This window comes from Oncorhynchus mykiss, chromosome 18, assembly GCF_013265735.2.
Source record: "Oncorhynchus mykiss isolate Arlee chromosome 18, USDA_OmykA_1.1, whole genome shotgun sequence".
Classification (NCBI taxonomy): Eukaryota; Metazoa; Chordata; class Actinopteri; order Salmoniformes; family Salmonidae; genus Oncorhynchus; species Oncorhynchus mykiss.
In genome coordinates, this window is record NC_048582.1 from 59,473,168 (window position 1) to 59,500,658 (window position 27,491).

The 27,491-nt window shown below is 41.3% G+C and overlaps 1 protein-coding gene across 4 annotated transcripts; it reads right to left on the bottom strand.

The window, feature by feature from the left end:
- Positions 1-14,120, bottom strand: casd1 (CAS1 domain containing 1). Of its 4 annotated transcripts, XM_036953409.1 has the most exons (21): positions 13,991-14,118; positions 13,852-13,912; positions 13,256-13,578; positions 11,941-12,037; positions 11,670-11,790; positions 11,291-11,335; positions 11,039-11,101; positions 10,442-10,486; positions 10,216-10,339; positions 9,892-10,106; positions 9,038-9,204; positions 8,388-8,646; positions 8,075-8,164; positions 7,821-7,940; positions 5,086-5,242; positions 4,401-4,480; positions 4,082-4,183; positions 3,392-3,532; positions 2,924-3,001; positions 2,156-2,248; positions 1-2,030 (listed from the first exon to the last, which is right to left on the bottom strand). In XM_036953409.1, the coding sequence occupies exons 3-21, from the start codon at positions 13,566-13,568 to the stop codon at positions 1,755-1,757; spliced, it is 2,586 nt and encodes an 861-aa protein (XP_036809304.1). In that variant the 5' UTR covers positions 13,569-13,578; positions 13,852-13,912; positions 13,991-14,118; the 3' UTR covers positions 1-1,754. The 4 variants fall into 4 exon arrangements, 3 of the variants coding, with proteins under 3 accessions (XP_036809304.1, XP_036809306.1, XP_036809305.1); XR_005037524.1 differs by having other exon boundaries at positions 1,880-2,030; positions 2,924-3,042; positions 13,852-14,120; XM_036953411.1 differs by lacking the exons at positions 11,941-12,037; positions 13,256-13,578; positions 13,852-13,912; positions 13,991-14,118 and adding an exon at positions 11,504-11,537.
- Positions 14,121-27,491: the final 13,371 nt, after the last annotated feature.

The window sequence follows — 27,491 nt, forward strand, 5'->3', positions numbered from 1 at the left end:
ATGGGAAACGCTGTCCCTCACTAACTCAAGTGTTTCCTTTATTTGGTCAGTTATCTGTATGTACAAAGCAGTGCCTGTTCTATTGTAGCTCTGAGAAGCCTGGTTTAAGAGAAGGACTAACGAGCAACACAGAAAGAACATCCTACACCTCTCCTTACAACATACCAGGATAAGTTGGTGAAACAACAAACTACACACAGACAAGTGGTTGTGTCAGACCCAGAATGCAACAACATTCTGCAATAGAAATTCATAAGTGCATCTTCTGTCTGGCCTGGCTAGTCTTTCAGGTGGTGATAAAAACTAAAAATACCCATGCAATACTTCATTCACAAAATGTAGTCATAATAGTCTGAATATTAAAATGAAAAACTAAAACCCTGTAAAATATCAGCTTCATTTAAATAATTTAATACTGTAAATAAAACAGAGCTAGGTGACCATGACCTCTCAGCACAAGTTTCTTTCCATCCTAAATGCCACACTAGTATTGCACTACATAGGGAATAGGGTGCCATTTGGGAAGCACTACAAATCCGTTGTTTGTCTACCCACTCTTCACTGTTACCACCATCAGAGAGAAAGAGCGCGAGAGAGAGCGGGAGAGAGCGCGCTCGCTCTGCTTTTAGTGAAAAGTCCATCCCAGATTGAGCTGCTTTAGACCAACAGCTGTGAGTGTGATTAACCTAGAGGAATGGAGCGAGAGAGAGAGAGAACAGGGGAATGGTTTGGCTACGGGTGGGGAAAATGCTGCACGGACCACACAGCAGGCATGAGGACCTTTAAGCTAGTTTAAAATCCGCACATCTTCAAACTGTCGTGGAAATTTCCTCTATTTACCAAATCATGAGAGCAAACCACACACATACGTCAGAGTTAGTTATCACAAAGTCCATATGAGCTCTATCACAACCCTGTGACTCTCAGATCAATTCAGTGTCTATCAATGAATTCTCTGAGAGTCCCTTCCACATTTCAACTTAGTTCCTTTATAGCAAAGACACACACAGGATAAGACAGCATCGGCATAATTCATCGTTCAGCTTTGTCTCCTTTCTCAAACTCAGAACCATAAACCAATCCTCCATATCAACAGGCATATATCAAATCCATCCTATCTTGACAAGATCACAGAGACACACTGACTGGCACACAGACATTGTGGAGCCAAGAGATACACGCTTGACCTCTCCCCTCTCTCTGGCCCAAACAACTTAGTCTTGACAGAGAACAGATACTGCAACCCCGCCACAGTATTATACAAACACATTCTGATGAGAAGTAACTTACAAACATACGATGAATATAAAACATCTTCCCTATGTTACCAACTAATTCTGATTATTCCCCAACAGAACCCACCACCACCCCTGACCCCCGCCTCACTTTTCTTCTATTGTAAACGTCTATAGTAAAGGAGTCAGAACCTTATTCCATGCTGCTCCGTGGGGTGTGGGCCCACGTTGGGACTTCATCCTCTTCAGTGTATCACTTTCACCCCAGTACTCAGAGCAGTCAAAAGACAGACAGCAGAGATATTTCCTTGTCCTCAACTTGACCTGTCTGTTCACCCCCGTCGTATTTATTGAGGCATGACGTATGGAATGAAACAGGACGTCCCTCAATCTTTCAGACCCTTTTATTCCGCTTGGTGCCAAATGAATACGACCCTGGGGGCATGGAAGACTAACAAGTCAGTCAGTCAGTCTAGAAATCAGTCTACCTCTCCCCCACTGTGGTACCTGCCCCCCTCCTCAGTGGCCTCCTCCTTGGTTCCCTTCAACGCTCCTGGACACCAGCAGTAGGCCCAGGGTGAAGACCCCGGCGGCAAGCAACCTCCTGAGCAGGGCGCCCCCGTCCTTGGGGATGGCCACCTGGGCCAGGTCGTTGGTGATCACAGAGATCTCGTGGGCCACGCACACAAAGATGAAGGTGCTGATGATGATGTTGAGCGAGGGGTTGCCTGGGATCAGCACCAGGATGCCCTTGGTGTCCGCCGCCAGCCAGATGTGGTACTGGCAGATGAACAGCTGGGGGACGGAGAGAGAGTGGGAGGGGGTGAGGGTGTTTGGGTACAGAACATGACAATGCAATAAACCAAATTCACAAGTATCATACAGAAATTCAGCATCCCTGCCAGCAAAGTCCATCTTACCTCTAAGGAGATCTTCCCGAACCATGCGAAGAATGAGCTGTATAAAGAGCGGGAGTAACCGGGAATGTTCCTGATTAAGATGAAGGCTAGGATCTGAGAGGAAGAAAGACATTCCAGCCAATCAGCACATGGACCAACTGTATCGGGTGGGGGGGGGGGGGGCTAGCATACCAATGCTAACAGGGGCTGGAACAAATTATGATCCAATATGTAGAAACAAGGGAACGTCAGCTCTGTTTCATTTGGGAGCAGCAAAATAGTGAGTGGACATTACCGTCATTATATGTCTAAAGATGAAGTGTAGCCCATGACACGTTGTTAATTCTTCTTCGGCTGGGCGACAGTAGAGTACACCCATCCTGTTATTGTAGAAGGCAACTCCCTCCCTTGTTATTTTGGGTTAGGTATATCATAGCCTAACAGGGGATAATTATGGAAGATAAATGCTAGTTTCAACAAAACCCTCTAGGCCACAGGTGCCATTATTTAACCTACCTAAAGGTTAGTCTACCCAAAGGTGATGCTTTCTCTAGTTATTGTTTAACGGCACTTTGGCAATGTCAACATTGGTGAAATCTATGTCTGTGTCAATTACAATATGCTTTGTAGAAGGTGCATAAAGTGTTAGAAGGTGTTCACCAACTCCTTAGCTAAGGGCTAACTACTTGACAAATAACGAAAATTGAAGCAGTGTAGGACAAAATTACTGTGAGCAATGCTTTGTCTGAGACCAATGTTAAGCAAGGTCTGACCTCCTACTGTATTTACCTGGAGTCCTGAGATGTAGGGATGCAGCTCGTTGCACTCGGTCTTGTTTTTACAGCTGCTGGCCCATATGGAGTAGGTCTGGAACAGATGAAACATGGAGTGGTTAGGAAAGGAGTGGTGTTCAAGGAGCACAACGTAAATCAGCTAAGAGATATCTTCCAGCTGAGATTTATTTCACCTCAGAGTGTGAATGTTAATGAGGGTAACTTTACGAGAACAGGTGATCGATATTCTGGTTTAAAGGAATACCACACTCCAATTATACAAAATGCATCATTCTTGACATTTAATTTAAATCACAGTTTCTGCTCTTTACTGAAAGTTTTCCATCTTAAAAAATGTACTGCTGACATGCACAATGATTTAGGGATTGTATTAACAGTGGACTAATAAACAAAATTCTAAAAGATAGTTTGAGTGTATAATTTCTTTAAGAATGGTTAAATACACCAAGTTGTTCTCTTTTACCATGAATGAGAACACAGAGATGAGGAGTAGAATGTTGGAGATCCTGGTGGAGAAGAGAGGCTCTCCTTTCTCCTCGGAGAGGCCCTGGCACTTCTGTAGTACCAGGTAGACAAAGGCAAACAGCATGCCATGGATAATGGCCTGAAAGACAAAGTCAAATCACACATTCAATTACTAATATAATAATAATAAAACATTTAGCAGATGCTTTTATGCAAAACAATTTAGTGCTGCGTGCATACATTTTTGTAGGGGTGGCCCCCGTGGGAATCGAACCCACAAAGTATTGACGTTGCAAGTGCCCTGCTCTACTAACTGAGCCACACAGGACCACTTAGTCTACTGTCCAACCCATAGAACGATCTTCAACATTAAACATCGACCAACAGATTCATCTAGTCAAGAGGTTTTTGGCACAACTCACTAAAGAGAGATGTGATATTTTGATACCTTAATATGAAAATATAATACAATAGAGCAACTCAAAGGCTGCGTTTAGACAGGCAGCCCAATTCTGATATTTTTTTCACTAATTGGTCAGTTGACCAATCATGTCAAATCTTTTCACATCTTTTTCAGAGCTGATCTGATTGGTCAAAACACCAATTAGTGAAGAAAAAAAGATCCGAATTGGGCCGCCTGTCTAAACAGAGCCAAAGAGTGTAGCAACCCGTTCAAATGTTTACTTACAAATCGATCCAGCTTCCACCTAAACCACCACTCATGAATGCTTCCATTCAGCTCAAAGAGCTTGGAGATGGGCCATACTGAGAAAATGTTCTCAAATAACCCCTGGAAAAGAGAGAGAGAGTAAGTTAGTTAAACATCCGATGATTTAGGATCAGTTTTGATTTTTAGATTAAATCTGAATTTGATTACATGGGCAAATACACCACTCCTACTCTGAGACGCTTTATGAAATGACCTATAGCAGTTCATTTTTTTTTTTATATCATTTTAAATATGAGAATATCTCTAAATGAGTGAATAAACCAGATGATGAACTCACCTGTGAATAAGCAAAGAAGCAGATGAACAAGAGTAGCCCAAGCAGCTTCACTAGAATCCCAACGTGCCACATCCCACTACCTGTAAAAAGACAAATGACAAAAAAAAAAGTGCTGGAGAGTGTTACTTCACAAATCAACACTAGTAATTTTAACAGAGACAAATGTGCTGTGTGTATATACAGTAGCAGTCAAAAGCTTGGACACCTACTCCTTTAAAGGTTTGTCTTTACTTTTACTATTTTCTACATTGTAGAATAGTGAAGACATCAAAACTAGGAAATAACACACATGGAAGGAATCATGTAGTAACCCCCAAAAATATATTTTATATTTGAGATTCTTAAAAGTAGCCACCCTCTGCCTTGATGACAGCTTTGCACTCTTGGCATTCTCTCAACCAGCTTCACCTGGAATGCTTTTCCAACAGTCTTGAAGGAGTTCCCACATACACAGAGCACTTGTTGGCTGCTTTTCCTTCACTCTGCGGTCCAACTCATCCCAAACCATCTCAATTGGGTTGAGGTCGGGTGATTGTGGGGGACAGGCCATCTGATCTACTTCTTCAACTGACGACTTACACTACAACTGCTCATGATATTTACCTTTGAAACCCTATTTTATATAATTATCAATACTACCATCATCACTGCTACTTGTCCAGTACAATGGCTGACCCATACTGACCGTTGGCTTTCTTCTGCAGTATCTGGGGCCACATGGCCATGGTGGCGTAGATGACGACGAACCAGAAGGTGACCAGGGGCACAAAGTAGTAGAACTGGTACGGCCGGTCCATCACTAGACACAGCACCACCACCAGGAAGTTGAGACGGAACAGGACCTTGTGGAGAGACAGGAGTAGGGTGAAGTTGCTCCTAAACGCTGACCTTGGGTCAGTTTAGCATTTTCCCCACTAATTGTTGAAGTTAGGATTGGGGAAGGGAGGAAATGCACTTAGGGGAGTGGACAGACTTCCTGTGTCTGTCCACCCCAGAGTGGACAGACACAGGAAGTGGTCACATTTAAGCAATAAGGCATGAGAACCTGGGAATTATCGTGTAAATAACTCCTAAGTGCATTTCTTGTTTGAAGCCAAGGGATGGGAAACAGCCCCTAGGAGGGAGTTATTCTCGATAAGTCACGGGTCCGAGGGCCTAATTGCTTTAATAAAATGATTGCAACAGTTCTTATTAAAAACATTATACTGAGTAAATTATTTTTATTTAATCCTTCCTTAAACAATAGTCTGAGAAAAAGCCAGTCGTTAGTTCTAAGAGTCTGAAGTTGCTAACCAAATGGGTTGGTAGTTCATTCTATTTGCAATGGTTGGGATGTACAGTGCCATGCGAAAGTATTCGGCCCCCTTGAACTTTGCGACCTTTTGCCACATTTCAGGCTTCAAACATAAAGATATAAAACTGTATTTTTTTGTGAAGAATCAACAACAAGTGGGACACAATCATGAAGTGGAACGACATTTATTGGATATTTCAAACTTTTTTAACAAATCAAAAACTGAAAAATTGGGCGTGCAAAATTATTCAGCCCCCTTAAGTTAATACTTTGTAGCGCCACCTTTTGCTGCGATTACAGCTGTAAGTCGCTTGGGGTATGTCTCTATCAGTTTTGCACATCGAGAGACTGAAATTCTTTCCCATTCCTCCTTGAAAAACAGCTCGAGCTCAGTGAGCTTGGATGGAGAGCATTTGTGAACAGCAGTTTTCAGTTCTTTCCACAGATTCTCGATTGGATTCAGGTCTGGACTTTGACTTGGCCATTCTAACACCTGGATATGTTTATTTTTGAACCATTCCATTGTAGATTTTGCTTTATGTTTTGGATCATTGTCTTGTTGGAAGACAAATCTCCGTCCCAGTCTCAGGTCTTTTGCAGACTCCATCAGGTTTTCTTCCAGAATGGTCCTGTATTTGGCTCCATCCATCTTCCCATCAATTTTAACCATCTTCCCTGTCCCTGCTGAAGAAAAGCAGGCCCAAACCATGATGCTGCCACCACGTTTGACAGTGGGGATGGTGTGTTTAGGGTGATGAGCTGTGTTGCTTTTACGCCAAACATAACGTTTTGCATTGTTGCCAAAAAGTTCAATTTTGGTTTCATCTGACCAGAGCACCTTCTTCCACATGTTTGGTGTGTCTCCCAGGTGGCTTGTGGCAAACTTTAAACTACACTTTTTATGGATATCTTTAAGAAATGGCTTTCTTCTTGCCACTCTTCCATAAAGGCCAGATTTGTGCAATATACGACTGATTGTTGTCCTATGGACAGAGTCTCCCACCTCAGCTGTAGATCTCTGCAGTTCATCCAGAGTGATCATGGGCCTCTTGGCTGCATCTCTGATCAGTCTTCTCCTTGTATGAGCTGAAAGTTTAGAGGGACGGCCAGGTCTTGGTAGATTTGCAGTGGTCTGATACTCCTTCCATTTCAATATTATTGCTTGCACAGTGCTCCTTGGGATGTTTAAAGCTTGGGAAATCTTTTTGTATCCAAATCCGGCTTTAAACTTCTTCACAACAGTATCTGGGACCTGCCTGGTGTGTTCCTTGTTCTTAATGATGCTCTCTGCGCTTTTGACGGACCTCTGAGACTATCACAGTGCAGGTGCATTTATACGGAGACTTGATTACACACAGGCGGATTGTATTTATCATCATTAGTCATTTAGGTCAACATTGGATCATTCAGAGATCCTCACTGAACTTCTGGAGAGAGTTTGCTGCACTGAAAGTAAAGGGGCTGAATAATTTTGCACGCCCAATTTTTCAGTTTTTGATTTGTTAAAAAAGTTTGAAATATCCAATAAATGTTGTTCCACTTCATGATTGTGTCCCACTTGTTGTTGATTCTTCACAAAAAAATACAGTTTTATATCTTTATGTTTGAAGCCTGAAATGTGGCAAAAGGTCGCAAAGTTCAAGGGGGCCGAATACTTTCGCAAGGCACTGTATAAACTGGTTACCAACATAAAGTAAAACGTAGAGTAAAAATAACTGTTGTGTCATCTCCGTGGTATACGGTCTGATATACCACGCCTTTCAGCCAAATCAGCATTTAGGGCTCAAACCACCAAGTTTATAATTGAAGATAACACAGAGGGTGACTTGAGGTAAGGAACTCTATATTGCAGTTCCCAACCAAAGTAAAAACCTGTGTGAGATAAGCTTTGGCCAGACGGAATCTTTCTTATCAAGGGTTTCCTTATAAAGATGTGATCAATACAGTTGAGGCTAAATATCCATGTTTCTTTCATGTTTTGGTATTTGATTCAAAGTGAATTGTTCTATGGCACTACATGTCAACACTTGTTCATTTGATATTCAGTTTTGTCCCTTAGAATAGGTATAGTAGCTGGAACCACTACTTATTAACTCTAATAAAACCCAATCATTTCCTATGGTTACCTGGCACACTCTGTATAATCCAAAGTCCCCTTTGAGCCAGAAGAAGGAGAAGTGTCCGTATCCTGTCTGGAAGAGGTAGGCTGCCACCAGGACACGGACATGCATGTACACGGGGATGAACTGGGAAGGAAGGTTGACTTAAAACACACATCCCTTCACTTGTCACACATAGCAGTAAAACATGCAATTATAATATCATTAATTGAGTTTATATTCAAAGCAATAAATCAAAGACAATGAATGGTGAAACTCACAACGCTGGCTCCAGATATGTGGTAGATGAGGATGACCAGCTGCATCCAGCCCTTCCACTCGTCAGTCTGCTCTCTGTTCAGCAGCTTGGTCTGCATGGGAAATAGAAAAATCCCTGAGATAGATAGAGCCTTCTCTCAGATCAGACACGGACGATTGAGCTTAGCTGTCAACGACAACAACTTTAAATCCTTTAAAACAGAAAGATCTCTGAATTTATGTAGGCCTATGCTTACACCCACAAAAAAAAAAAATCCCCCAAAAACACCACTTTCCACCCAACTCCCTTAAACATTCTATCCCAAACCCTCTCACCTCCTTGCTGTTCTCACTGTAGAAGATCCCCAGGACAAACATATAGATGAGGGGGATGAAGAAGGTGGAGTGGGTGTAGAACTTCTGCTCCTTCATGAAGACGTTGGCCCGGTCACATAGGTAAAAGTAAACCATGATGAGGCCCATCTTACACAGGGCCTGGAACGGAGCCTTGTGGTTGAGCGGAGATGCTGCCGTGGCTGGCTTTTTCTCTTCGCCGCTCTCCACGTCGGGGGGCGTGGGCCGGGACTTCCAGCTCCTGTTAAATTTGTTTACACGACACTTAGCAAAATGCTTTTATCCGAAGCGACTTACAGTACAGTGAAACTTTATGTATATAATGAAGTCACATTGAGATCCAGGTCACAAAATAGTCCAGGTCCATGTATCAGTATGTTGCCCCAGTGGGAATCGAACCAACCACCTTGGTGTTGCTAGCGCTACGCTCTAACTGACTGAGACACAGGGGAGTGTGTACCTCAGAGGAAGGTGGTGGGAGGAGCTATAGGAGGACAGGCTCATTGTAAAGGTTGGAATGGAATGAATGGAACACATCAAGCATGTCAAACATATGGAAACCACATTTGACTCTGTTCCATTTAAGCCATTACAATGAGCCCATCCTCTTATAGCTCCTCCCAGCAGTGTACCTGTTGTGGCCCAGAGCATGGAGCACCAGGAAGACCAGGGCTGAGCCCAGGAAGACACAGGCCGTCAGTTTCTGGAGGAGGCTGGGGGCCGGCAGGGCCTGGCAGCAGGAGCCGTCGATGGGCCGCAGGACCTTGTTACACACAGCGTTCATCAGCACCATGGCAGCCTGGTGGAGGGTAGAGGGGCATTATAGACCAGACTCTACTATAAGCTGCCTCTGTTGTTTTAGACAATTTGACAATACGTCCAACCGGCCTCACCACCACAGACCACATGTAACCACGCTAGCCCAGGACCTTCACATCTGGCTTCACCTGCAGGATCATCTGAGAAGGGGTGGGAGGGGTGCTGAGGAGTATTTTTGTCTGTAATAAAGCCATTTTGTGGGGAAAAACTCACTCTGATTGGCTGGGCCTGGCTCCCAGTGGGTGGACCTATGCCCTCTAAGGCCCATCCATGTCTGCACCCCTGCCCAGTCATGTGAAATCCAAAGATTAGGGCCTAATGAATTTATTTCAATTGACTGATTTCCTTATATGAACTGAAACTCAGTAAAATATTTTTACAAATTGTTGCATGTTGCATTTATATTTTTGTTAAGTATATTAACTAGGGAAAATACAGGTGCACATGGAGGCTGTCAAATATGGGATGAAAGTTATAAGGGATGGACAGTGTTATTTGACACGGTGTTGGTTTGAAGAGTCATAGAGCCTGATTTATTTTTCAGCATAAAGCTAGTTCAAACCATACATCTTTTATTTCTGTTTTCATTTTAGCCTGAAGCCAGCTGTTATTTGAATCCCACAGATGCAGGAAGAGGTGCTAGGCCAGTCAGCACTTAAACACCTACCACGTTCCGGGTGCTCTCGGGAAGGTGTAGGCCGTCAGCTGATTGGGTGATTGTTTCCATGGCAGCCTGGCGTGAGGCGCCTAGGAACCTGACTCTGGCCTTGGAGTTCTTCTTGTTGCTGTTCAGAGTGCTGAGCACCACCTTGTTGTATAGCTCCAGCTGCTCGTTAGTGATCATCTTCCTGTTGTCACTCAGACCCTCCTCATGGACAGGGTCTGGAGGAGAGAGAGAGAGAGATGCTTAATCAATATCAATTCCTCACTTTCAAAGCACTTATCATAATTTCTCTCTGACTGACAAGTGAATGAACAGTAAAGCACTAACCCTGTAAGACCCAGTAGACCTCCCCATCCTCAGCCAGCTGTTCCAGAGGCAAGGAGATGGCTGTGAGGTTAGCCCTGTACTGCTGCAGCGCCTCGCTGCTGCCCCCATGCAACTTGATGGACCACTTTGGGAAAGATAGATTTCAATGATGAAATGAATCTAAACTATACAGGCTGATATGTGATAATCAGTGGTATAGAGTGGAAGACAAGCATCCTTCACTCACAGTGGCAGCTCCGATGATGACAACATCTGGTTTTATAGAAGGATCCTACAACACAGTCAAGAAATCCTATTAAATCGTGCAGCGAACTGTTATCTTTGAATGACCTTAAATGGCAGAAAACTATTGCTCTGTATCTTCTGTTTATGGGAAACCGAAATAGCCGAATGCTCTTCTAAGGGCTCAATTCAATCAAACATCAGTATTTATACAGTAGCACTTAAATATACCTATAATCTTACATATTGCATACAGTCAAGCAAAAACTGCATTGTTAAAAATCACAGGTTCAGTACCATCACACGTGTACAGTATACACTTTCACTTGAGGACAGAAGTTGAGTAAACAAAGATTTGATTCAGATTAGAAATGTTTTATCTTTTGACTGAACTCTGATCTGCTCCTGACAAACCCAGGGATGTATTCACTAGAAAACAAACAGAAGGAAACGGGCTGAAAAAAATGAGGGACAAAGCTAAACCTCTCCAATAAGAAATGCTCATTTTTGTTGCTAAACGTTTTTCAGTGCATAACGCTTTGCTATGTGTGCTCTAATGAAAACACCCCCAGGTCTGCTGATTAAATGTGCTTCTCTTTACCTTTCTCCATGATATCAAGCGCTCCTTCAGAGAGTTATTCACTTCTGCATACCACAGGAAGTCCTATCAGCAAAACAGCAAACAGTTACTCTTATTGGGAAAATCTCCAAAACAAAAATACATGCCATTTGCCTTAAATTATTATTATTATTTTTTATGTAAATAGAGAATCTACAGAGTAAAATAAAAAAATAAATAGTTGGCTTTTACGTCACTATTGTTGACTGACAGACAGAGAGATAAATAGCTCACCACATTGACTGAAGCGCTCCTGTCTTCAAAGAGAATGTTCTCGTGCTGGTGGACAGACATTACAACAGGGGATAAAACAGTCAATGTCCCTCTATCTAAGAGTACACCATTGCTATCATGACATAGTACAGCAATTACCCATCTCATTTCAGGAATACAATGGATATAAATTGTTTATATGCACTTAGGGCTGAACTCCAACTTAACTCTGACCTTTGAGCAATCATGTATTGATGTCAATGGGAGCCTTGTGGGAAAATGAGTCACGGGCAGAGATCTGAAATTAGGATTCAGCCCAAAGCTCACAGATTCATGGTGGGATGAATATAAACAAAAAATATTGTGTGTGTGTGCTTTATGCCAGGGGTACTAAGCCTACCTTCCTTCCATCTGCTCTTTGTGCAGGGTTGATTATTTGGATGTATGAATAGAATAGCTGCTGTATTCTAGAATCACCAACGAAGGCCACCCTTTTCTCAGCAAGGCAAGTCTTTGCTTCCCTGTGAGAGTAAAAATAACCTAATGAATCACTTGCACATAGTAACAACTGAAATGTGTTTTTTGCAATTGTGTGGTTGTGGGCTTGGTTAACGATGCCATCTACATTTTACACATGCACATTATACATTCCCCTCATGGGTGTGACTCACGTATTTTTGTATTTGTGCATCATACAGCCATAGGGCTGCCATACGGTCTCTCCTAGGTACCGCCCACTGGACAGCAGCCACTCACACGTGTCTCCGCCTGAGGGAAAGACAGAGAACATCCCAGTAAGCCATAACAAAACACACAAAGGGATATATGAAACCTGCTGCCTCTACACAAGTCATTTTCAAATGCAGCAGTGTGCACAATGCATGGTTCAGCCAAGACAGCATTGCAGCCTGCGGTACAAATTAATCTATTAACATTTTCCATTAAAGGACACCTCCTGGTGTCAACTTGTGTTCTAGTTGAATAGACCCATCTGCCAATTCACCAACGCAAACACTCAGAAGATGACAGGTGGCAAGAGGAGGAGTCAAGAGCATCCGGAGTCAAAGCCAGCCAGACAACAGCAGCTGTTATCATTGTACAAACAGACAGCCCAGTGTCCCACACCTTCCATAAACAAAGACCATTGTTTGCAAGGCATCTTCGGGAGGCAGATTCTTGCCAGTCAGATACAAACAATAACTTATAAAATGTCCAGTTAGGATCATGCCTCCCCTGTGGCAGGATCATTACCATTAATAAGACATAGGCTACCCATCTACAATAGATTGCTTTATGATCCCAACTATCCACCAACAGTAATTAGACAGATTTTAACTTCCTGTAAATAACCATGATAACTAGCATGGTAGCTAATAGCCAAGCATGTGCAGTTGGTTGATTAGCTAGCTAGTATGAATTATATAGTAGCTAGCTGGAAATGTGAAAGTTAACTGGCCAGCTAGTTAACTGACAGATAACGTTAGACATATTAATTTGAGAGAAGTTAGCTTTTTGTGCATATGGAACATTTCTGGGATGTTTTATTTCAGCTCATGAAACAAACACTTTACATGTTGCGTTTATATTTTTGTTCAGTATAATTAAACCAATGTCTGTATATATGTAGACTTCAATGCACATGAAAGTTACCTACTTAGTTAGCCAGTTATCGTGTGCGGCTACAATATGTAAACATGGGTTAGTTCGCGACGATGCGATTCCTTTCCGATGCTAATGACTGTATCCAGTATACACCTACACTGAAACAATGTAGCTAGCTAATGTTAGTTAGCTACTTTATTCGGTTAATTCAGGCTACTGCACGTTTATTCATGTTTCCTTGCAATTGCAAATACCGTGAGCAAAAATGACCAGGGGGAAGGTAACTTTAGTTTACTAGCTAGCTAGCTACAAGTTCCGCTAACACCGAGTTGAGTCTGTGTCAAGCTAGCTAGCTAACAATATATCTGGGAGCCAGTCGCTTACCTCCATAATACCGAGAAACGGTGTGAAACAGGGTGAGTAGAATGACGGCAGCGACGGATAATAATTTAGCATTTTTAATGCTAAAATACTGATTTATTTCCCGTTTGCCTAGGCTATAGGCCAGGAACGCCATCTTGGCTCCTCCATGACAACAAGCAGACAGATGGGATGCAGCGGAGCCGTAGGGGGCTGAGCACACCGGCGCGTCCACGACTCCGAATTCCGCTACTGTTGTTGCGTGGGGCATGGCTGGTGCGGGCTTCTCGGATGCTGCTACTGCAACCACCTGCATATGCTTTTCATCTTCCATCATTAGTGCAAACCTGGTTTAAAACAATCAGTAGTACAATTAGAGGATCCTGAAAACTTATTCTGCAAACTCTTGACAGCTGTTCAATTGTATTCATTGTATGTCATCATTCCGCTCCTGGAACTATATATTGTGGTGACTTTACTTTCTTGATTGCCATGGGGTTTTGATATCAGCTTAAAGACAGTAAGGGGATTGGCTGCATCTGCTATAATAAAGATCAGAGATAACAAGGCAGGACTTGGATAGACTACAAAAAGCACTCATAAAAAAACAAAGCACTCACTTGCTTCCGATGTTAGTCTAGGAACGGCTTCCAACTTTTTCCCTATAAATGGACCTAGAACCTATGATAGGAAAATATGTTACAGTAAATCCAAAAACTGTGATCTGGATCAGGTATGAGCAACGGGCGTCATACTAACCGCAGAATCTGTGTTCGAAAACTCATAGTAACCGCAGTATTGTTATAATGCCAAATGTTCCCTGATGTACTAAATTCGTGCATAATACAAAGTATACATGCAGTGGAAACTAATTTCCTTACTTTTATGGCCCATAATGCAATTCTTCAGTAAATGGGCGTGGCTTCACAACGTTTTCAGATTTGAAGAAAATTGTGAAAATATGCAGCCGAAAGATCATGTGGCTGTATATACATGGCAGAGATGATGGCCCTACTGTTGGCCTTGCAGTGGGTGGAGGAAGTTAGGCCAGAAAGAGTAGTTATTTGCTCTGATTCATGTGCAGTGGAGTCTCCAGTCCTTTATATCACATAGCAGACCATACCTGCTACAAACCCTTGGCAGGAGTAAACAAATGGGTAAATGTAACAGTATAACTTTAATCCGTCCCCTCGCCCGGGCGCAAACCAGGGACCCTCTGCACACATCAACAGTCAACCACGAAGCATCGTTACCCATCGCTCCACAAAAGCCACGGCCCTTGCAGAGCAAGGAGAACCACTACTTCAAGTTCTCAGGGCAAGTGACGTCACGGATTGAAATGCTATTAGCGCGCACCACCACTAACTAGCTAGCCATTTCACATCCGTTATATATACAGAGCATATTTACATGGGTCCCAGCTCATGTGGGAGTGGAGCAGAACGAGGCAGTTAATTTTCCTCACTAAACAAGCACTAAGTAGTGGGGATGTTGGTGTGGTAGTTTCAATGAGCAAGGCAGAGGCAAAAAGCATGATATGGACAGTGTTGGTGGAGAAAAGGCAGGAACAGTGGAGTAGAGATACTAAGGGCAGGCATTTATTTCAAGTACAGAGGAAAGTTGGGGAGGGGAGAATGGCAGGAAGGAACAGAAGAGAGGAGGCTATATTTACAAGATTAAGTGTGGGACACAGCCAGTTGAATAAGACCTTACATGTGATAGGAAAGCATCCAACAGGAAAATGTGAGTATTGCCAGGAAACAGACAGTGGAGCATGTATTGATACAGTGTGGACATTATTGGAGGGAAAGATAGAGGATGATCTAGTATGAGGGAGAAGGGGATTCATGAAATTAGTTTTAAAGAGTATATTGAGTGGAACGTCATTAGATATAGTCTCATATTTTGTTAAACCTTTTTAAGAGCAACTGGGCTAGCAGGTAGGATTTAGTTTCTCCCTGACTCTGGCCACAATAACCCTACACTCATTACAAATCCACCACCCTACTCCACTAAATCTATCTAGTCGTACCTCAGGCCAACAGCCTGAAAGGATGGGACACCACCACACGACACACCCTGTAACTCTTCTGACGTTAAATCTCGTAAACCCAAATACTTCTATGCAGCTGCCACCACAACCTCAATTTTTCTGCAACTTATGTTCCATCCCCGCAGTACAGTTGATAACCATTGCTATAAACGCTAAAAATCCAATTTTACTGAAACATATGTCACTTGAGGGCCTATCTCTGTGTACTGGTACAGTTCTACTACTCACAACACTCCTCTTAGGATCCCTCCCCCTTGACCAATCTTCCTCTACTTTATTCACTGCTTCAGCATATGACAACTTCTGCACAAATAACTCTGGTAACCTCAACCTGCCTCTCTCGCATCGGACACTTCTGATTCCCAGCCCCATAGGCACCCCTAGAATTAACACATACCACTACTTTCCTCAATGTTACACATTCCTTTGTCTCATGCCCTTTGCACACTTCTCACACCTAGGAACCTCCCTCCTACACACTGCTGCCACATGCCCATAAGCTTGACACCTGCAAAAATGTCATTATTTGGTACAAAAGTGTGTGCGGGATAACTGATATATCCTAACATCACTTAGTCGGGCAAAGACTCAACATCTATTCTCAACATCTGTTTCTCCAATCACGCCATCCTCTCTGCGTCGCACCAAACGAGCATCACAAACAACATATTTTATATTTACAAAAAATATATGGGGTATTGGAAATTATGCATACAATTACATCAATGTAAGCCACAATCTATCTGCAATCATTATTAAAGCTGATCTACCCCCCCCCCCCCCCCCCCCCCCCCCCAAAAAAAAACTGTAATTTTCCCCACTGCCACATTTACTGCTACCACAGTAATCCCTCCTTTCAATGGCACCCTTTATTGAGAGCAAAACAATTCACATCTCTTGTCCCCAATCGTTTGACGCGGAGCACCTGCTCCATCTGACCAACAGAAACACAAACAATTATCACAAGACCACTTGGGGCGATTCCAAAACACCTAACTCCATTTTCAGCCAAAAGGCAAGAGTCCACTTTCCAAAAATGTCACTCCTACCATCAGACTCGTATTTATCCTGACCCTTGGTGCAATCCTCGGGCTCTGATCATTTCTCCACACCTTCGACCACCGATACTTCGCCCTCATTCAATTCCTCCTGTCTTCAATCCGGTGTACAGCTTACTTTGCTTATACTTTCTGATATTTTTCCAACATTTTTAACAAATTCAAGCTCACCCTCTTCCTCCGTCTCTCTCTTCAACCTCCTCTACATCTCTTTTACCCTCCATTCATACTCCATAATCTCCTTATGATAATTTTGCACTTCTCCTGACATACATCTCGTTCTTGCCTTCTCAAGGGAAGCCATTCCCTGCTCGCTCCAGCCCTCCACCTCCAGCTGCAACACAAGTGTGCGAGGAAAACACTTCAAGTTTGATAACCCGGTGGGTTTCCATCAAATGTATTTATTGCAGATAAAGTGAATACCGGAGAGGGACAAGGGATCCAAGACAGTCTAGACAGAGAGTCTAGTCTCTAGACCGAGACCAGAAAAATGCGAGTCCAATTGAAGACCATTATGTAATTTTGTCCCCAAAAAAAGAGTTCAAAATGTTACACTTTTTTGCTAAGTTTATTGACACCGGCCATATTCAACGGGTGTTGAGCATTCGTAAATTCATTTATGTTCTAGCGAATATAGAAAGCACCCGAAATGTCCATTGAGAACGCACAACAACTATACCATTTAGCTAAGATAAGAATGACGGGAATAATCAAGTCAATAAAGTTGGGTAGTTACAGTACCAGTCAAAAGTTTGGAGACACCTAATCAGTCAAGGGTTTTCTTTTATTTTCACTCTTTCTACATTGTAGAATGATAGTGAAGACATCACAACTATGAAATAACACATTAAATCATGTAGTAACCAAAAAAGTGTTAAACAAATCAAAATATGTTTTATATTTGAGATTCTTCAAAGTAGCCAGCCTTTACCTTGATGACAGCTTTGCACACTCTTGGCATTCTCTCAACCAGCTTCACCTGGAATGCTTTTCCAACAGTCTTGAAGGAGTTCCCACATATGCTGAGCACTTGTTGGCTGCTTTTCATTCATTCTGCGGTCCAACTCATCCAAACCTCTCAATTGGTTTGAGGTCGGGTGATTGTGGAGGCCAGGTCATCTGATGCAGCACTCCATCACTCTCCTTCTTGGTAAAATAGCCCTTACACAGCCTGGAGGTGTGTTGGGTTATTGTCTTGTTGAAAAACAAATGATAGTCAGATTAAGCGCTAACCGGATGGGATGGCGTATCGCTGCAGAATGCTGTGGTAGCCATGCTAGTTAAGTGTGCCTTGAATTCTAAATAAATCACAGACAGTGTCACCAGCAAAGCACCATCACATTTCCTCCATACTTCACGGTGGGAACCACACATGTAGAGATCATCCGTTCATCTACTCTGCATCTCACAAAGACACAGCGGTTGGAACCAAAAATCTCAAATTTGGACTCATCAGACCAAAGGATAGATTTCCACCAGTCTAATGTCCATTGCTTGTGTTTCTTGGCCCAAGCAAGTCTCTTCTTATTATTGCTGTCCTTTAATAGTGGTTTCTTTGCAGCAATTTGACCATGAAGGCCTAATAAGAAAGCACTAATTAAGAAAATGACTCTAAAACTGTTAAATCCCCATTATATGGTTGAGAGGGATGAGGCAAAAGGCATGACAAATAAGTTTGGCAGCCCAACTGATTGGAAAACGTACTGCAAATTAAATCATGTGACTAAACAAAATAAAAAATAAACTATACTATGAAACCAAGATCAATTATATAAAGAATGATAGTAAAAAGCTTTGGGGCACCTTAAATTACATTTTGGAGAAAAAAGCCAACTCGGCTCCATCATTCATTGAATCAGATGGCTCATTCACCACAAAGCCCGCTGATCTTGCCAACTACTTTAATTACTTTTTCATTGGCAAGATAAGCAAACTTAGGGATGACATGCCAGCAACAAACGCTGACGCTACACATCCAAGTATATCGGACCAAATTATGAAAGACAGGAATTGTACTTTTGAATTATGTAAAGTCAGTGTGGAAGAGGAGAAAATATTATTGTTGTCTATCAACAATGACAAGCCACCAGGGTCTGACAATCTGGATGGAAAATTACTGAGGATAATAGCAGATGATATTGCTACTCCTATTTGCCACATCTTCAATTTAATCCTATTAGAAAGTGTGTGCCTTTAGGCCTGGAGGGAAGCTAAAGTCATTCTGCTACCCAAGAATAGTAAAGCCCCCTTTACTGGCTCAAATAGCTGACCAATCAGCCTGTTACCAACCCTTAGTAAACTTCTGGAAAAAATGGTGTTTGAGCAGATACAATGCTATTTCACAATAAACAAATTGACAACAGACTTTCAGCACTCTTATAGGGAAGGACACTCAATAAGTACAGCACTTACACAAATTACTGATGATTAGCTGAGAGAAATTGATGATAAAATTATTGTGGGGCTGTCTTGATAGTGCAGCTTTTGACATTATTCATCATAGTCTGCTGCTGGAAATGGCGTTAATGTGCTATAATGTGGATAAAGAGTTACTTGTCTAACAGAACACAGAGGGTGTTCTTTAATACAAGCCTCTCAAACACAATCCAGGTAGAATCAGGAATTCCCCAGGGTAGCTGTTTAGGCCCCTTGCTTTTTAAAATGACATGCCACTGACTTTGAGGAAAGCCAGAGTATCAATATATGCGGATGACTCAACACTATACACGTCAGCTACTACAGTGACTGAAATGTCTGCAACACTTAACTTGACGCACCCATCCCTTTAGCGGGATTATTTTCATCAACACCCGCTGAATTGCAGCGCGCCAAATTCAAGTTAAATTACTAAAAATATAAAATTTTCATGAAATCACAAGTGCAATATAGCAAAACACAGCTTAGCTTGTTGTTAATCCACCTGGCATGTCAGATTTCAATTCAGCTTTTCGGCAAAAGCATAACAAGCGTTTATGTAAGAACTTCTCTCTCAGTAGACAAAATATTACAAACACTAGCAGCCAAGTAGATTGGTCACGAAAGTCAGAAAAGCAATAGATTAAATTGCTTACCATTGATGATCTTCGGATGTTTGCACTCACGAGACTCCCAGTTACATAATAAATGTTCCTTTTGTTCCATAAAGATTATTTTTATATCCAAAATACCTCCCTTTGTTTGGCGCGTTATGTTCAGAAATCCACAGGCTCGAGCGGTCACGAGATTGCAGACGAAAATTCCAAATAGTATCCGTAATGTCCACTGAAACATGTCAAACGTTTTTTATAATCAATCCTTAGGTTGTTTTTAAAATATATAATCGATAATATATCAACCGGGACTGTCACTTTTTCAATAGGAGAGGGAGAGGCAATGGCTGCCCCACTCTTTTGCGCAAGCAAAACTCTGCGAACACCCAGCTATCCACTGACGCAATGTTATCTTTCTCGCTCATTTTTCAAAATAAAAGCCTGAAACTATGTCTAAAGACTGTTGACACCTTGAGGAAGCCATAGGAAAAGGAATCTGGTTGATATCTCTTTAAATGGAGGCAAGGCATCCAATGGAACAGAGAGCTTTCAGGAAAAACAGCACTTCCTGGTTTGATTTTCTTCAGGTTTTCGCCTGCAATATCAGTTCTGTTATACTCACAGACAATATTTTGACAGTTTTGGAAACTTTATGCATATTCTAGTTTCTGGGCCTGAGAAATAGGCACTTTCAAATGGGTAATTTTTTTTGCCAAAAATTAAAATCCTGCCCCCTACACTCAAGAAGTTAACAAAGAGCTGCAGTTAGTTTCAGAGTGGGTGGCAAGGAATAAGTTAGCCCTAAATATTTCTAAAACTAAAAGCATTGTATTTGGGACAAAACATTCACTAAACCCTAAACCTCAACTAAATCTTGTAGTAATTAATGTGGAAATTGAGCAAATTAAGATGACTAAACTGCTTGGAGTAACCCTAGATTGTAAACTGTCATGGTCAAAACATATTGATACAGTAGTAGCTAAGATTGGGAGAAGTCTGTCCATAATAAAGTGATACTCTGCCTTCGTAACAACACTATCAACAAGGCAGGTCCTACAGGTCCTAGATTTGTCGTACCTTGACTACTGTTCAGTCGTTTGGTCAGGTGCCACAAAAAAGGACTTAAGAAAATTGTAATTTACTCAGAACAGGTCAGCACAGCTGGCCCTTGGATGTACACAGAGAGCTAACATTAATAATATGCATGTCAATCTCTCCTGGTTCAAAGTGGAGGAGAGATTGACTTCATCACTACGGATTTATGACAGCAGGTAGTCTAGTGGTTAGACTGTTGGGCCAGTAACCAAAAGGTTGCTAGATCGAATCCCCAAGCTGACAAGGTAAAAATCACACAGCTCGGACATCCATGCATACCCCACAAGACATGGCACACAGCTCGGACACCCATGCATACCCCACAAGACATGCCACAAGAGGTCTCTTCACAATCCCCAACTTCAGAACAGACTATGGGAGGTGCTCAGTACTACATAAAGCCATGACTACATGGAACTCTATTTCACTCTATATTTCACTGATGCAAGCAGTAAAATTAGATTAAAAAAACAGATTAAAAAACACCTTATGGAACAGCGGGGACTGTGAAGCAGCACAGGCACATGCATACACACACAAACACACACGATAACATACGCACTATAGACACATGGATTTAGTACTGTAGATATGTGGTAGTCCTGGCAGCAGCTAATGGGGATCCATAATAAATACAAACATACAATTCACGCAGACTCCTATGAACAGTTGATGTTGAGATGCGTCTGTACTTGAACTCTGTGAAGCATTTATTTGGACTGCAATCTGAGGTACAGTTACCTCTAATGAACTTATCCTCTGCAGCAGAGGTAACCGTGGATCTTCCTGTCCTGTGGCTGTCCTCATGAGAGCCAGTTTCAACATTGTGCTTGATGGTTTTTGCGACTGCCCATGAAGAAACTTTCAAAGTTCTTGAAATGTTCCGCATTGATTGACTTTCATGTCTTAAAGTGGACTCTTGTTTCTCTTTGCTTATTTGAGCAGTTCTTGCCATAATATGGACTTGGTATTTTACCATATAGGGCTATATTTTGTATACCACCCCTACCTTGTCACAACACAACTGATTGGCTCAAACACATTAATTCCACAAATTAACTTTTAACAAGGCACACTTGTTAATTGAAATGCATTCTAAATCAGCTGGTTGAGAGAATGCCAAGAGTGTGCAAAGCTGTCATCAAGGCGACTTTGAAGAATCTCAAATATAAGATATATTTTGATTTGTTTAACATTTTGTTTTGGTTACTACATGATTCCATATGTGTTATTTCATAGTTTTGACGTCTTCACTATTATCCTACAATGTAGAAAATAGTAAAAATCAAGAAAAACCCTTGAATGAGTAGGTGTGTCCAAACGTTTGACTGGTACTGTAGATAGGTAGCACATAGTTAATATACTGGCAAGTTAGTTGGCTACTAATGCATCAAACGTTAGTTAGCTAGTTTAGCTAGCTAAAATACCGGTACATACTGATGTAATAATATGCTATGTGGTTCGTAAGGATAGCGTAGCTAACAAATTGTCAGCCAATATAACGTGCAAGGTAACTTGTTTTCTTAACATTTGTCTGGCTATCTCATTGTGGAGCTAGAGGAGTTAGAGCCCTGTCTATGTTCGTAGCTAAGATGAGAACACCCCTCCAGCTAGGATGGAGTCTGTCACTCCTCAGCAAGCCAGGCTTGGTCTTGTTTGTGGGTGAGTCCCAGAAAGAGGGCCAATTATCTCCAAATTCTATCTTTTGGCAGGGGCAGAAAACAGTTTTCAACCAAAGATTGAGTTGTGAGACTCCACCTAACTGGTAGGGGTCCAGAGACAACTACCCGATGCCGACATCTTTCTAGCTGATTTACACGCTGAAGCTATGTTGCGCTTGGTGACCTCTGATTGTTTCATCCTAAAATCATTGGTGCTGACGTGGATAACAATATCCCTATACTCTCTACACTCGCCAGTTTTAGCCTTAGCCAGCACCATCTTCAGATTAGCCTTAATGTCGGTAGCCCTGCCCTCTGGTAAACAGTGTATGAGCGTTGGATTATTCTTTTTAGTCTGATACTACCGATAATGAAGTCGCCAATGATTAGGGTGTTCAATTTGTCAGAGCTAATGGTGGGAGAGAAATGTATGTTACTTTTTCCTTGACTGGAAGATTGCAGACACAGGGTATCACACAGTCTTTAACAGCAAACAATTCACATCTATTAAGGTTTAGGCAAAGACCAGATGCTTTGGAAAAAATATTTATCACATCGACTGCTCTAGTAATCTGGTCAGCATATTTCCAAAATAGGTTGGTGTCATCTGCAAGCTGAATTGTGATAATATCTCTGTCAGCAATTGAAATCCCTTGTATATCGCTGGATTTAACAAAACTTGTAAGAAGCTGGGTTGCAAGCAGGAAGAGAAGGCGAAACTGGGCAACCTTGCCCAATTCCTCTTTTCAAATCAAATCTAGGAGAAGTGCCATGTTGTAATTTAATGGAACTGTTCCCATTCATTTTAAGAGTTTTAGTACTACAAAATAATTCCCCAAAACCACATTTCTCGAGGGAGAGAAATAGAAACTCATGTTCCACTGTATCGAAGGCTTTATAAAAGTCTAAGAAGACAATGAAACTATCTTCGAAGATTAGATCAGAATATTCAATAGGGTCTAACACCAGTTGGATATTAGTAGATATACAGTACCAGTCGAAAGTTTGGACACACCTACTCATTCCAGGGTTTTTCTTAATTTTTAAAACTATTTTCTACATTGTAGAATAATAGGGAAGACATCAAAACTATGAAACAACACATATGGAATATGTCAGCCATCTATCATCAAAAATCAGGTTAGAGAGCAGTGAAGCAAGTGTTTGCTTGCGCAATAATGTTTTATCTTTTCGCATTCTCCATCTTGTGCGCATTTGACTTTTGGACGATTTGACTCCATACAATAGAGGACTTAAAAAAAATGTGTTTAGCTCTCTACACAATTTATGTAGGAAACCAACGGTGGATGCACAGTACACTGGGGAAAAACTGAAAATACTTATTGATCAGAGATGGACTGGCCTCCTCGCCACGGTCTCAATAATTTTGGAAATCAAGTGACAACATCACAAAGATGCTCGGTGAAATCGCATCTACTTGTGCATATGGCACAGATATGAGACTTGAGGCCACAGGCTTATTGAAAGCAGTGTCAGAGCCGTGCTTTACCGCGCAGTGTGCAAAATGACAGTTGTGTATATGGCTGCATTTCAGCTAAGCCTACATTTGTGTACATGTTGGAGTAGTATAGGACTAATAGCGTGTGTAGCCCAACTAAAAGAAGTAGGCAAACGTTCACTCGGTTCATTGTATGTAATGTATGTATACTTTGTTAAAACCCCGCTGTCTGTATCATGTCTCTAAATGTTGTCTATCACTAGCAGAACCGTATCACATGAGTATGTGCAAATGTACGTGGCTAATGAAGTTGATTCTGATTCATTTGCATTACACAAAGGGATAGACTATGGTAAAAGGGACATCAATACCATGAAAATGACAAATAGCCTACTTTTTGTCTCGTCCCTGCTCTCTTGCAATAGCTTGTGTGTGTGTGTTGCTCTCTGAATGGGCATTTACTCTTATTTGCGGCAGATTCGAATGGGCTACTGACATGTAGGAAATTTCACATCAGCTATGAAAATAGAATATGTGTAACAGATGTATATGTACTCTCCTTGCGTTGTGTTTTCTCCAAATAAATCACATCAGCCAGTGGTCCCAGTTGAGCATCATTTATTTCCGTTGCTGTTGTTAAATGGGAAACAGCACGTTAGTTGTGCAGGGCTTAACGATATTGATGGCTGTCGATGGCAAAATCCCTTGCATCACATTTTCATACTGGGAAGACCTGACGTTCGCGATCTCCCCCTATCTGCAAGCGGGGCCAATCACAACACACCTTATTGTCATCAGCGTTGAACCAACTAATAAGAATGCTTGAACATTAAATACACATTTCTTTAGAGGCAAGTGGAAACATAACCAACCCTGTTACATATGCTCTTAGTTTGATTTAGTTTGCTTTCCTGAACTCTTCCACAGAAAATATTGCGCATCTGTAGAAGTGGCTGCTGTAGGTAACACGCATGCATACACAAAAAATTAGGGGTTCAACAAGAGTTATTCTAAAATCCTCAAAGTTCTTCGAAGAACCTTAGGGTTCTTGGCACTGAAAATTGCCCTTAAAAGATTCTTCCAAGATCCCCATAGGAGGTGGGGTTCATTGAGGAACCTTCTTAGTTGGTGCGGGTTCCTAAAGGAACCTAACTGCCCAACTGAAACATTGGGATTTGAATTTGAAAGGACAGCAGGTGCAGGCCCTTAACTGAAAAATGTCAAAATCTCAATTTAAGGTAAGGTTTGTTTGTCCCTTATATGATCTACATTGATATTGTTTTGTGATGACACCATCTATCTCTTCATATTTGTGCAAATCTTTCTAGAACAGATAATGGACACAATTCAATGGATATCAATCAACAAAGAGGTAAGAATATGTAGGCTATAAGAATATGTTGAAGGCTAGCAAAATTGGGTGCAGATGACTGAATTGCTCACTTTTGTGTCTGTGTCTGCAGGTATACAGACGATGAGGCATACAAAGGTATGTCTATTGGTATGTTATGGAGATCACGTGTACCATTCTCCTCCCTTGCCTCATCAATGAAAACCACATAGGCCTCTACATTATGGACAAGGTATGTGTATGAAAACCATCATCAAAACAGTTTTTTTCATTCACATTTACCACAAAAACCAAGTTATTAATCCTGTGGTGTGCATGTTTTGTTAAACATCTGTATAATTACTATTTTTGGGATTCAAAGACTTCACCCTCCCTAAACCTCTGATGAATGTATCAGGAAACCTGTTCGATCACCATGCACTGCAAAATCATTCTGGCCATGGATACGGAGAACATCAACACATTAACATCAACAGGCCAGAGGATAAACCCATTGGACTTGGAGCTCACATTTAAAAAAAAGATTCTGCTTTGCCACTAAAATCAGAATAAACACTGACAACTAAAATATTGTGTTATTGTTATCCATATTATTATTATTATTATTATTATTATTATTATTATTATTATTAACAATAATAATTATAGGACAGGGGGGTAGTTCAGATATTATCCCCAAAAGGTTCTTCAAAAGGTTTTCGGGAACTGTTTTCGGGAACTGCTCTGGGAACTTTTTCTTTTTAGAGTGTAGTCACAAATTCGACAGAAATGTAGCCTTTAGTTCTAATTATGGAAGTTTAAGCTACACTCTAAAAATTAGGGGTTCAACAAGGGTTCTTCTAAGATCCACTGAAAAATTGCCCCCCAAATGGTTCTTCCAAGATCCCCATAGGAGGTGGGGTTCATTGAGGAACCTCCTTAGTTGGTGGGGGTTCTTGCAAGAACCAACTGAAACGTTTGGATTTTAATTTGAAAGGACAGCAGGTGCAGGCACTTACCTGGTAAATATCTCAACTTTAGGCAAGGTTCGCCCCTTATATGAGCTAATTGATATTATTTTATGATGATACCATCTATATTTTAATATTTGTGCAAATCTTTCTAGAACAGATAATGGACACAATTCAATGGATATCAATAAACAAAGAGGTACGAATATGTAGGCTATAAGAATATGTTGAAGGCTAGCAGAATTGGGTGCAGATGACTGAACTGCTCACTTCTGTGTCTGTGTCTGCAGGTATACAGACAAGGAGGCATACAAAGGTATGTCAATTGGTATTGGTATGTTATGCAGATCACATTTACCATCTTCCTTCCTAACATCTTTAATAAATATCCCATAGGCCTCTATATTATCGACAAGGTATGTGTATGAAAACCATTATCAAAACAGTTTTTTTCATTCATGTTCACCACAAAAACCAAGTTATTAATCCTGTTGTGTGCATGTTTTGTTAATCATCTGAATAATTATGATTTTTTTGGATTCATAGACTTCACCCTCCCTACACCTCTGATGAATAACACAGGAAACCTGTTCGACCACCATGCACTGCAAAATCATTGTGGCTATGGATACGGAGAACATCAACACATTAACATCAACACGCCAGAGGATATACCCATTGGACTTGGGACTCTGCTGGGAGTTGACCTCATATTTAGATTTGTTTTTATTCTGCTTTGCCACTAAAATCATAATACACACTGACAACTAAAATATTGTGTTATTGTTATGTGTGTTGTTATTAGTATTATTTATTATTATTAATAATAATAGGGGATGGGGGGGCAGTTAAAAATGAACCCCAAAAGGTTCTTCTAAGATTGTTTGAGGAACCATTAAAAGAAGAACCCTTTCCAAGGGTTATTTGAAGAACTTAAAGGGGTCCCCCCACAGTTTCAATTTGAAGAACCCCTAACCTAAAGGATACTCCAGGAACCTTTTTAGAGTGTATGAAAAATAATATTTGATAGACTGTAGAAGAAGAAGAAGAATCTTTGATAGACTATAGAAGAAGAATAATCTTTGATAGACTATAGAAGAAGAAGAAGAATCTTTGATAGACTATAGAAGAAGAATCTTTGATAGAATCTTTTTGTTTACTACAATAACATTGCTCTAAACCATTATTTGCTGGACACAACAGCCGTACAAGAAGGCCTGCCTCCGACCCGGCAACTAACCTAACCTAGGCCTATTTAATGACATCCTCGGGCACAATGGTTTCAATTTTATATCAGTTTTCACCCGTTGTGTTCAGGGCTAGGCCGAAAAGCACTGTCGATCTGTAATCTGTAAATGACTATGAGAGGAGCACCGATGCTTTCATCAATCCAATTTCATCAGATCAGTGCAGATTACTTCAAATGTATACATTTTTTTAGTATTCGAACAGAGCCAAAGATTTACCCTGTTCTGTCCCTCGTCTTCTTGGGTATATGGTGAACTGATTTTAGGCAACGTCTACCGGATCTGTTCTTAACTCATTAACCACTGAGCGGCGCTAAATCAACATTGCGTAAATTAAACTCGTGCACCAGCCGGCTC

Bases quoted from the DNA above. Each gene is read 5' to 3' on its own strand.
- casd1 (XM_036953409.1), bottom strand. From the start codon at position 13,568: ATGATGGAAGATGAAAAGCATATGCAGGTGGTTGCAGTAGCAGCATCC. The intron at 12,038-13,255 runs GTAAGCGACTGG...TCTTTCCCTCAG, and splicing joins CGTTTCTCGGTATTATGGAG to GCGGAGACACGTGTGAGTGG. The intron at 5,243-7,820 runs GTAACCATAGGA...TCTCTCCACAAG, and splicing joins GATTATACAGAGTGTGCCAG to GTCCTGTTCCGTCTCAACTT.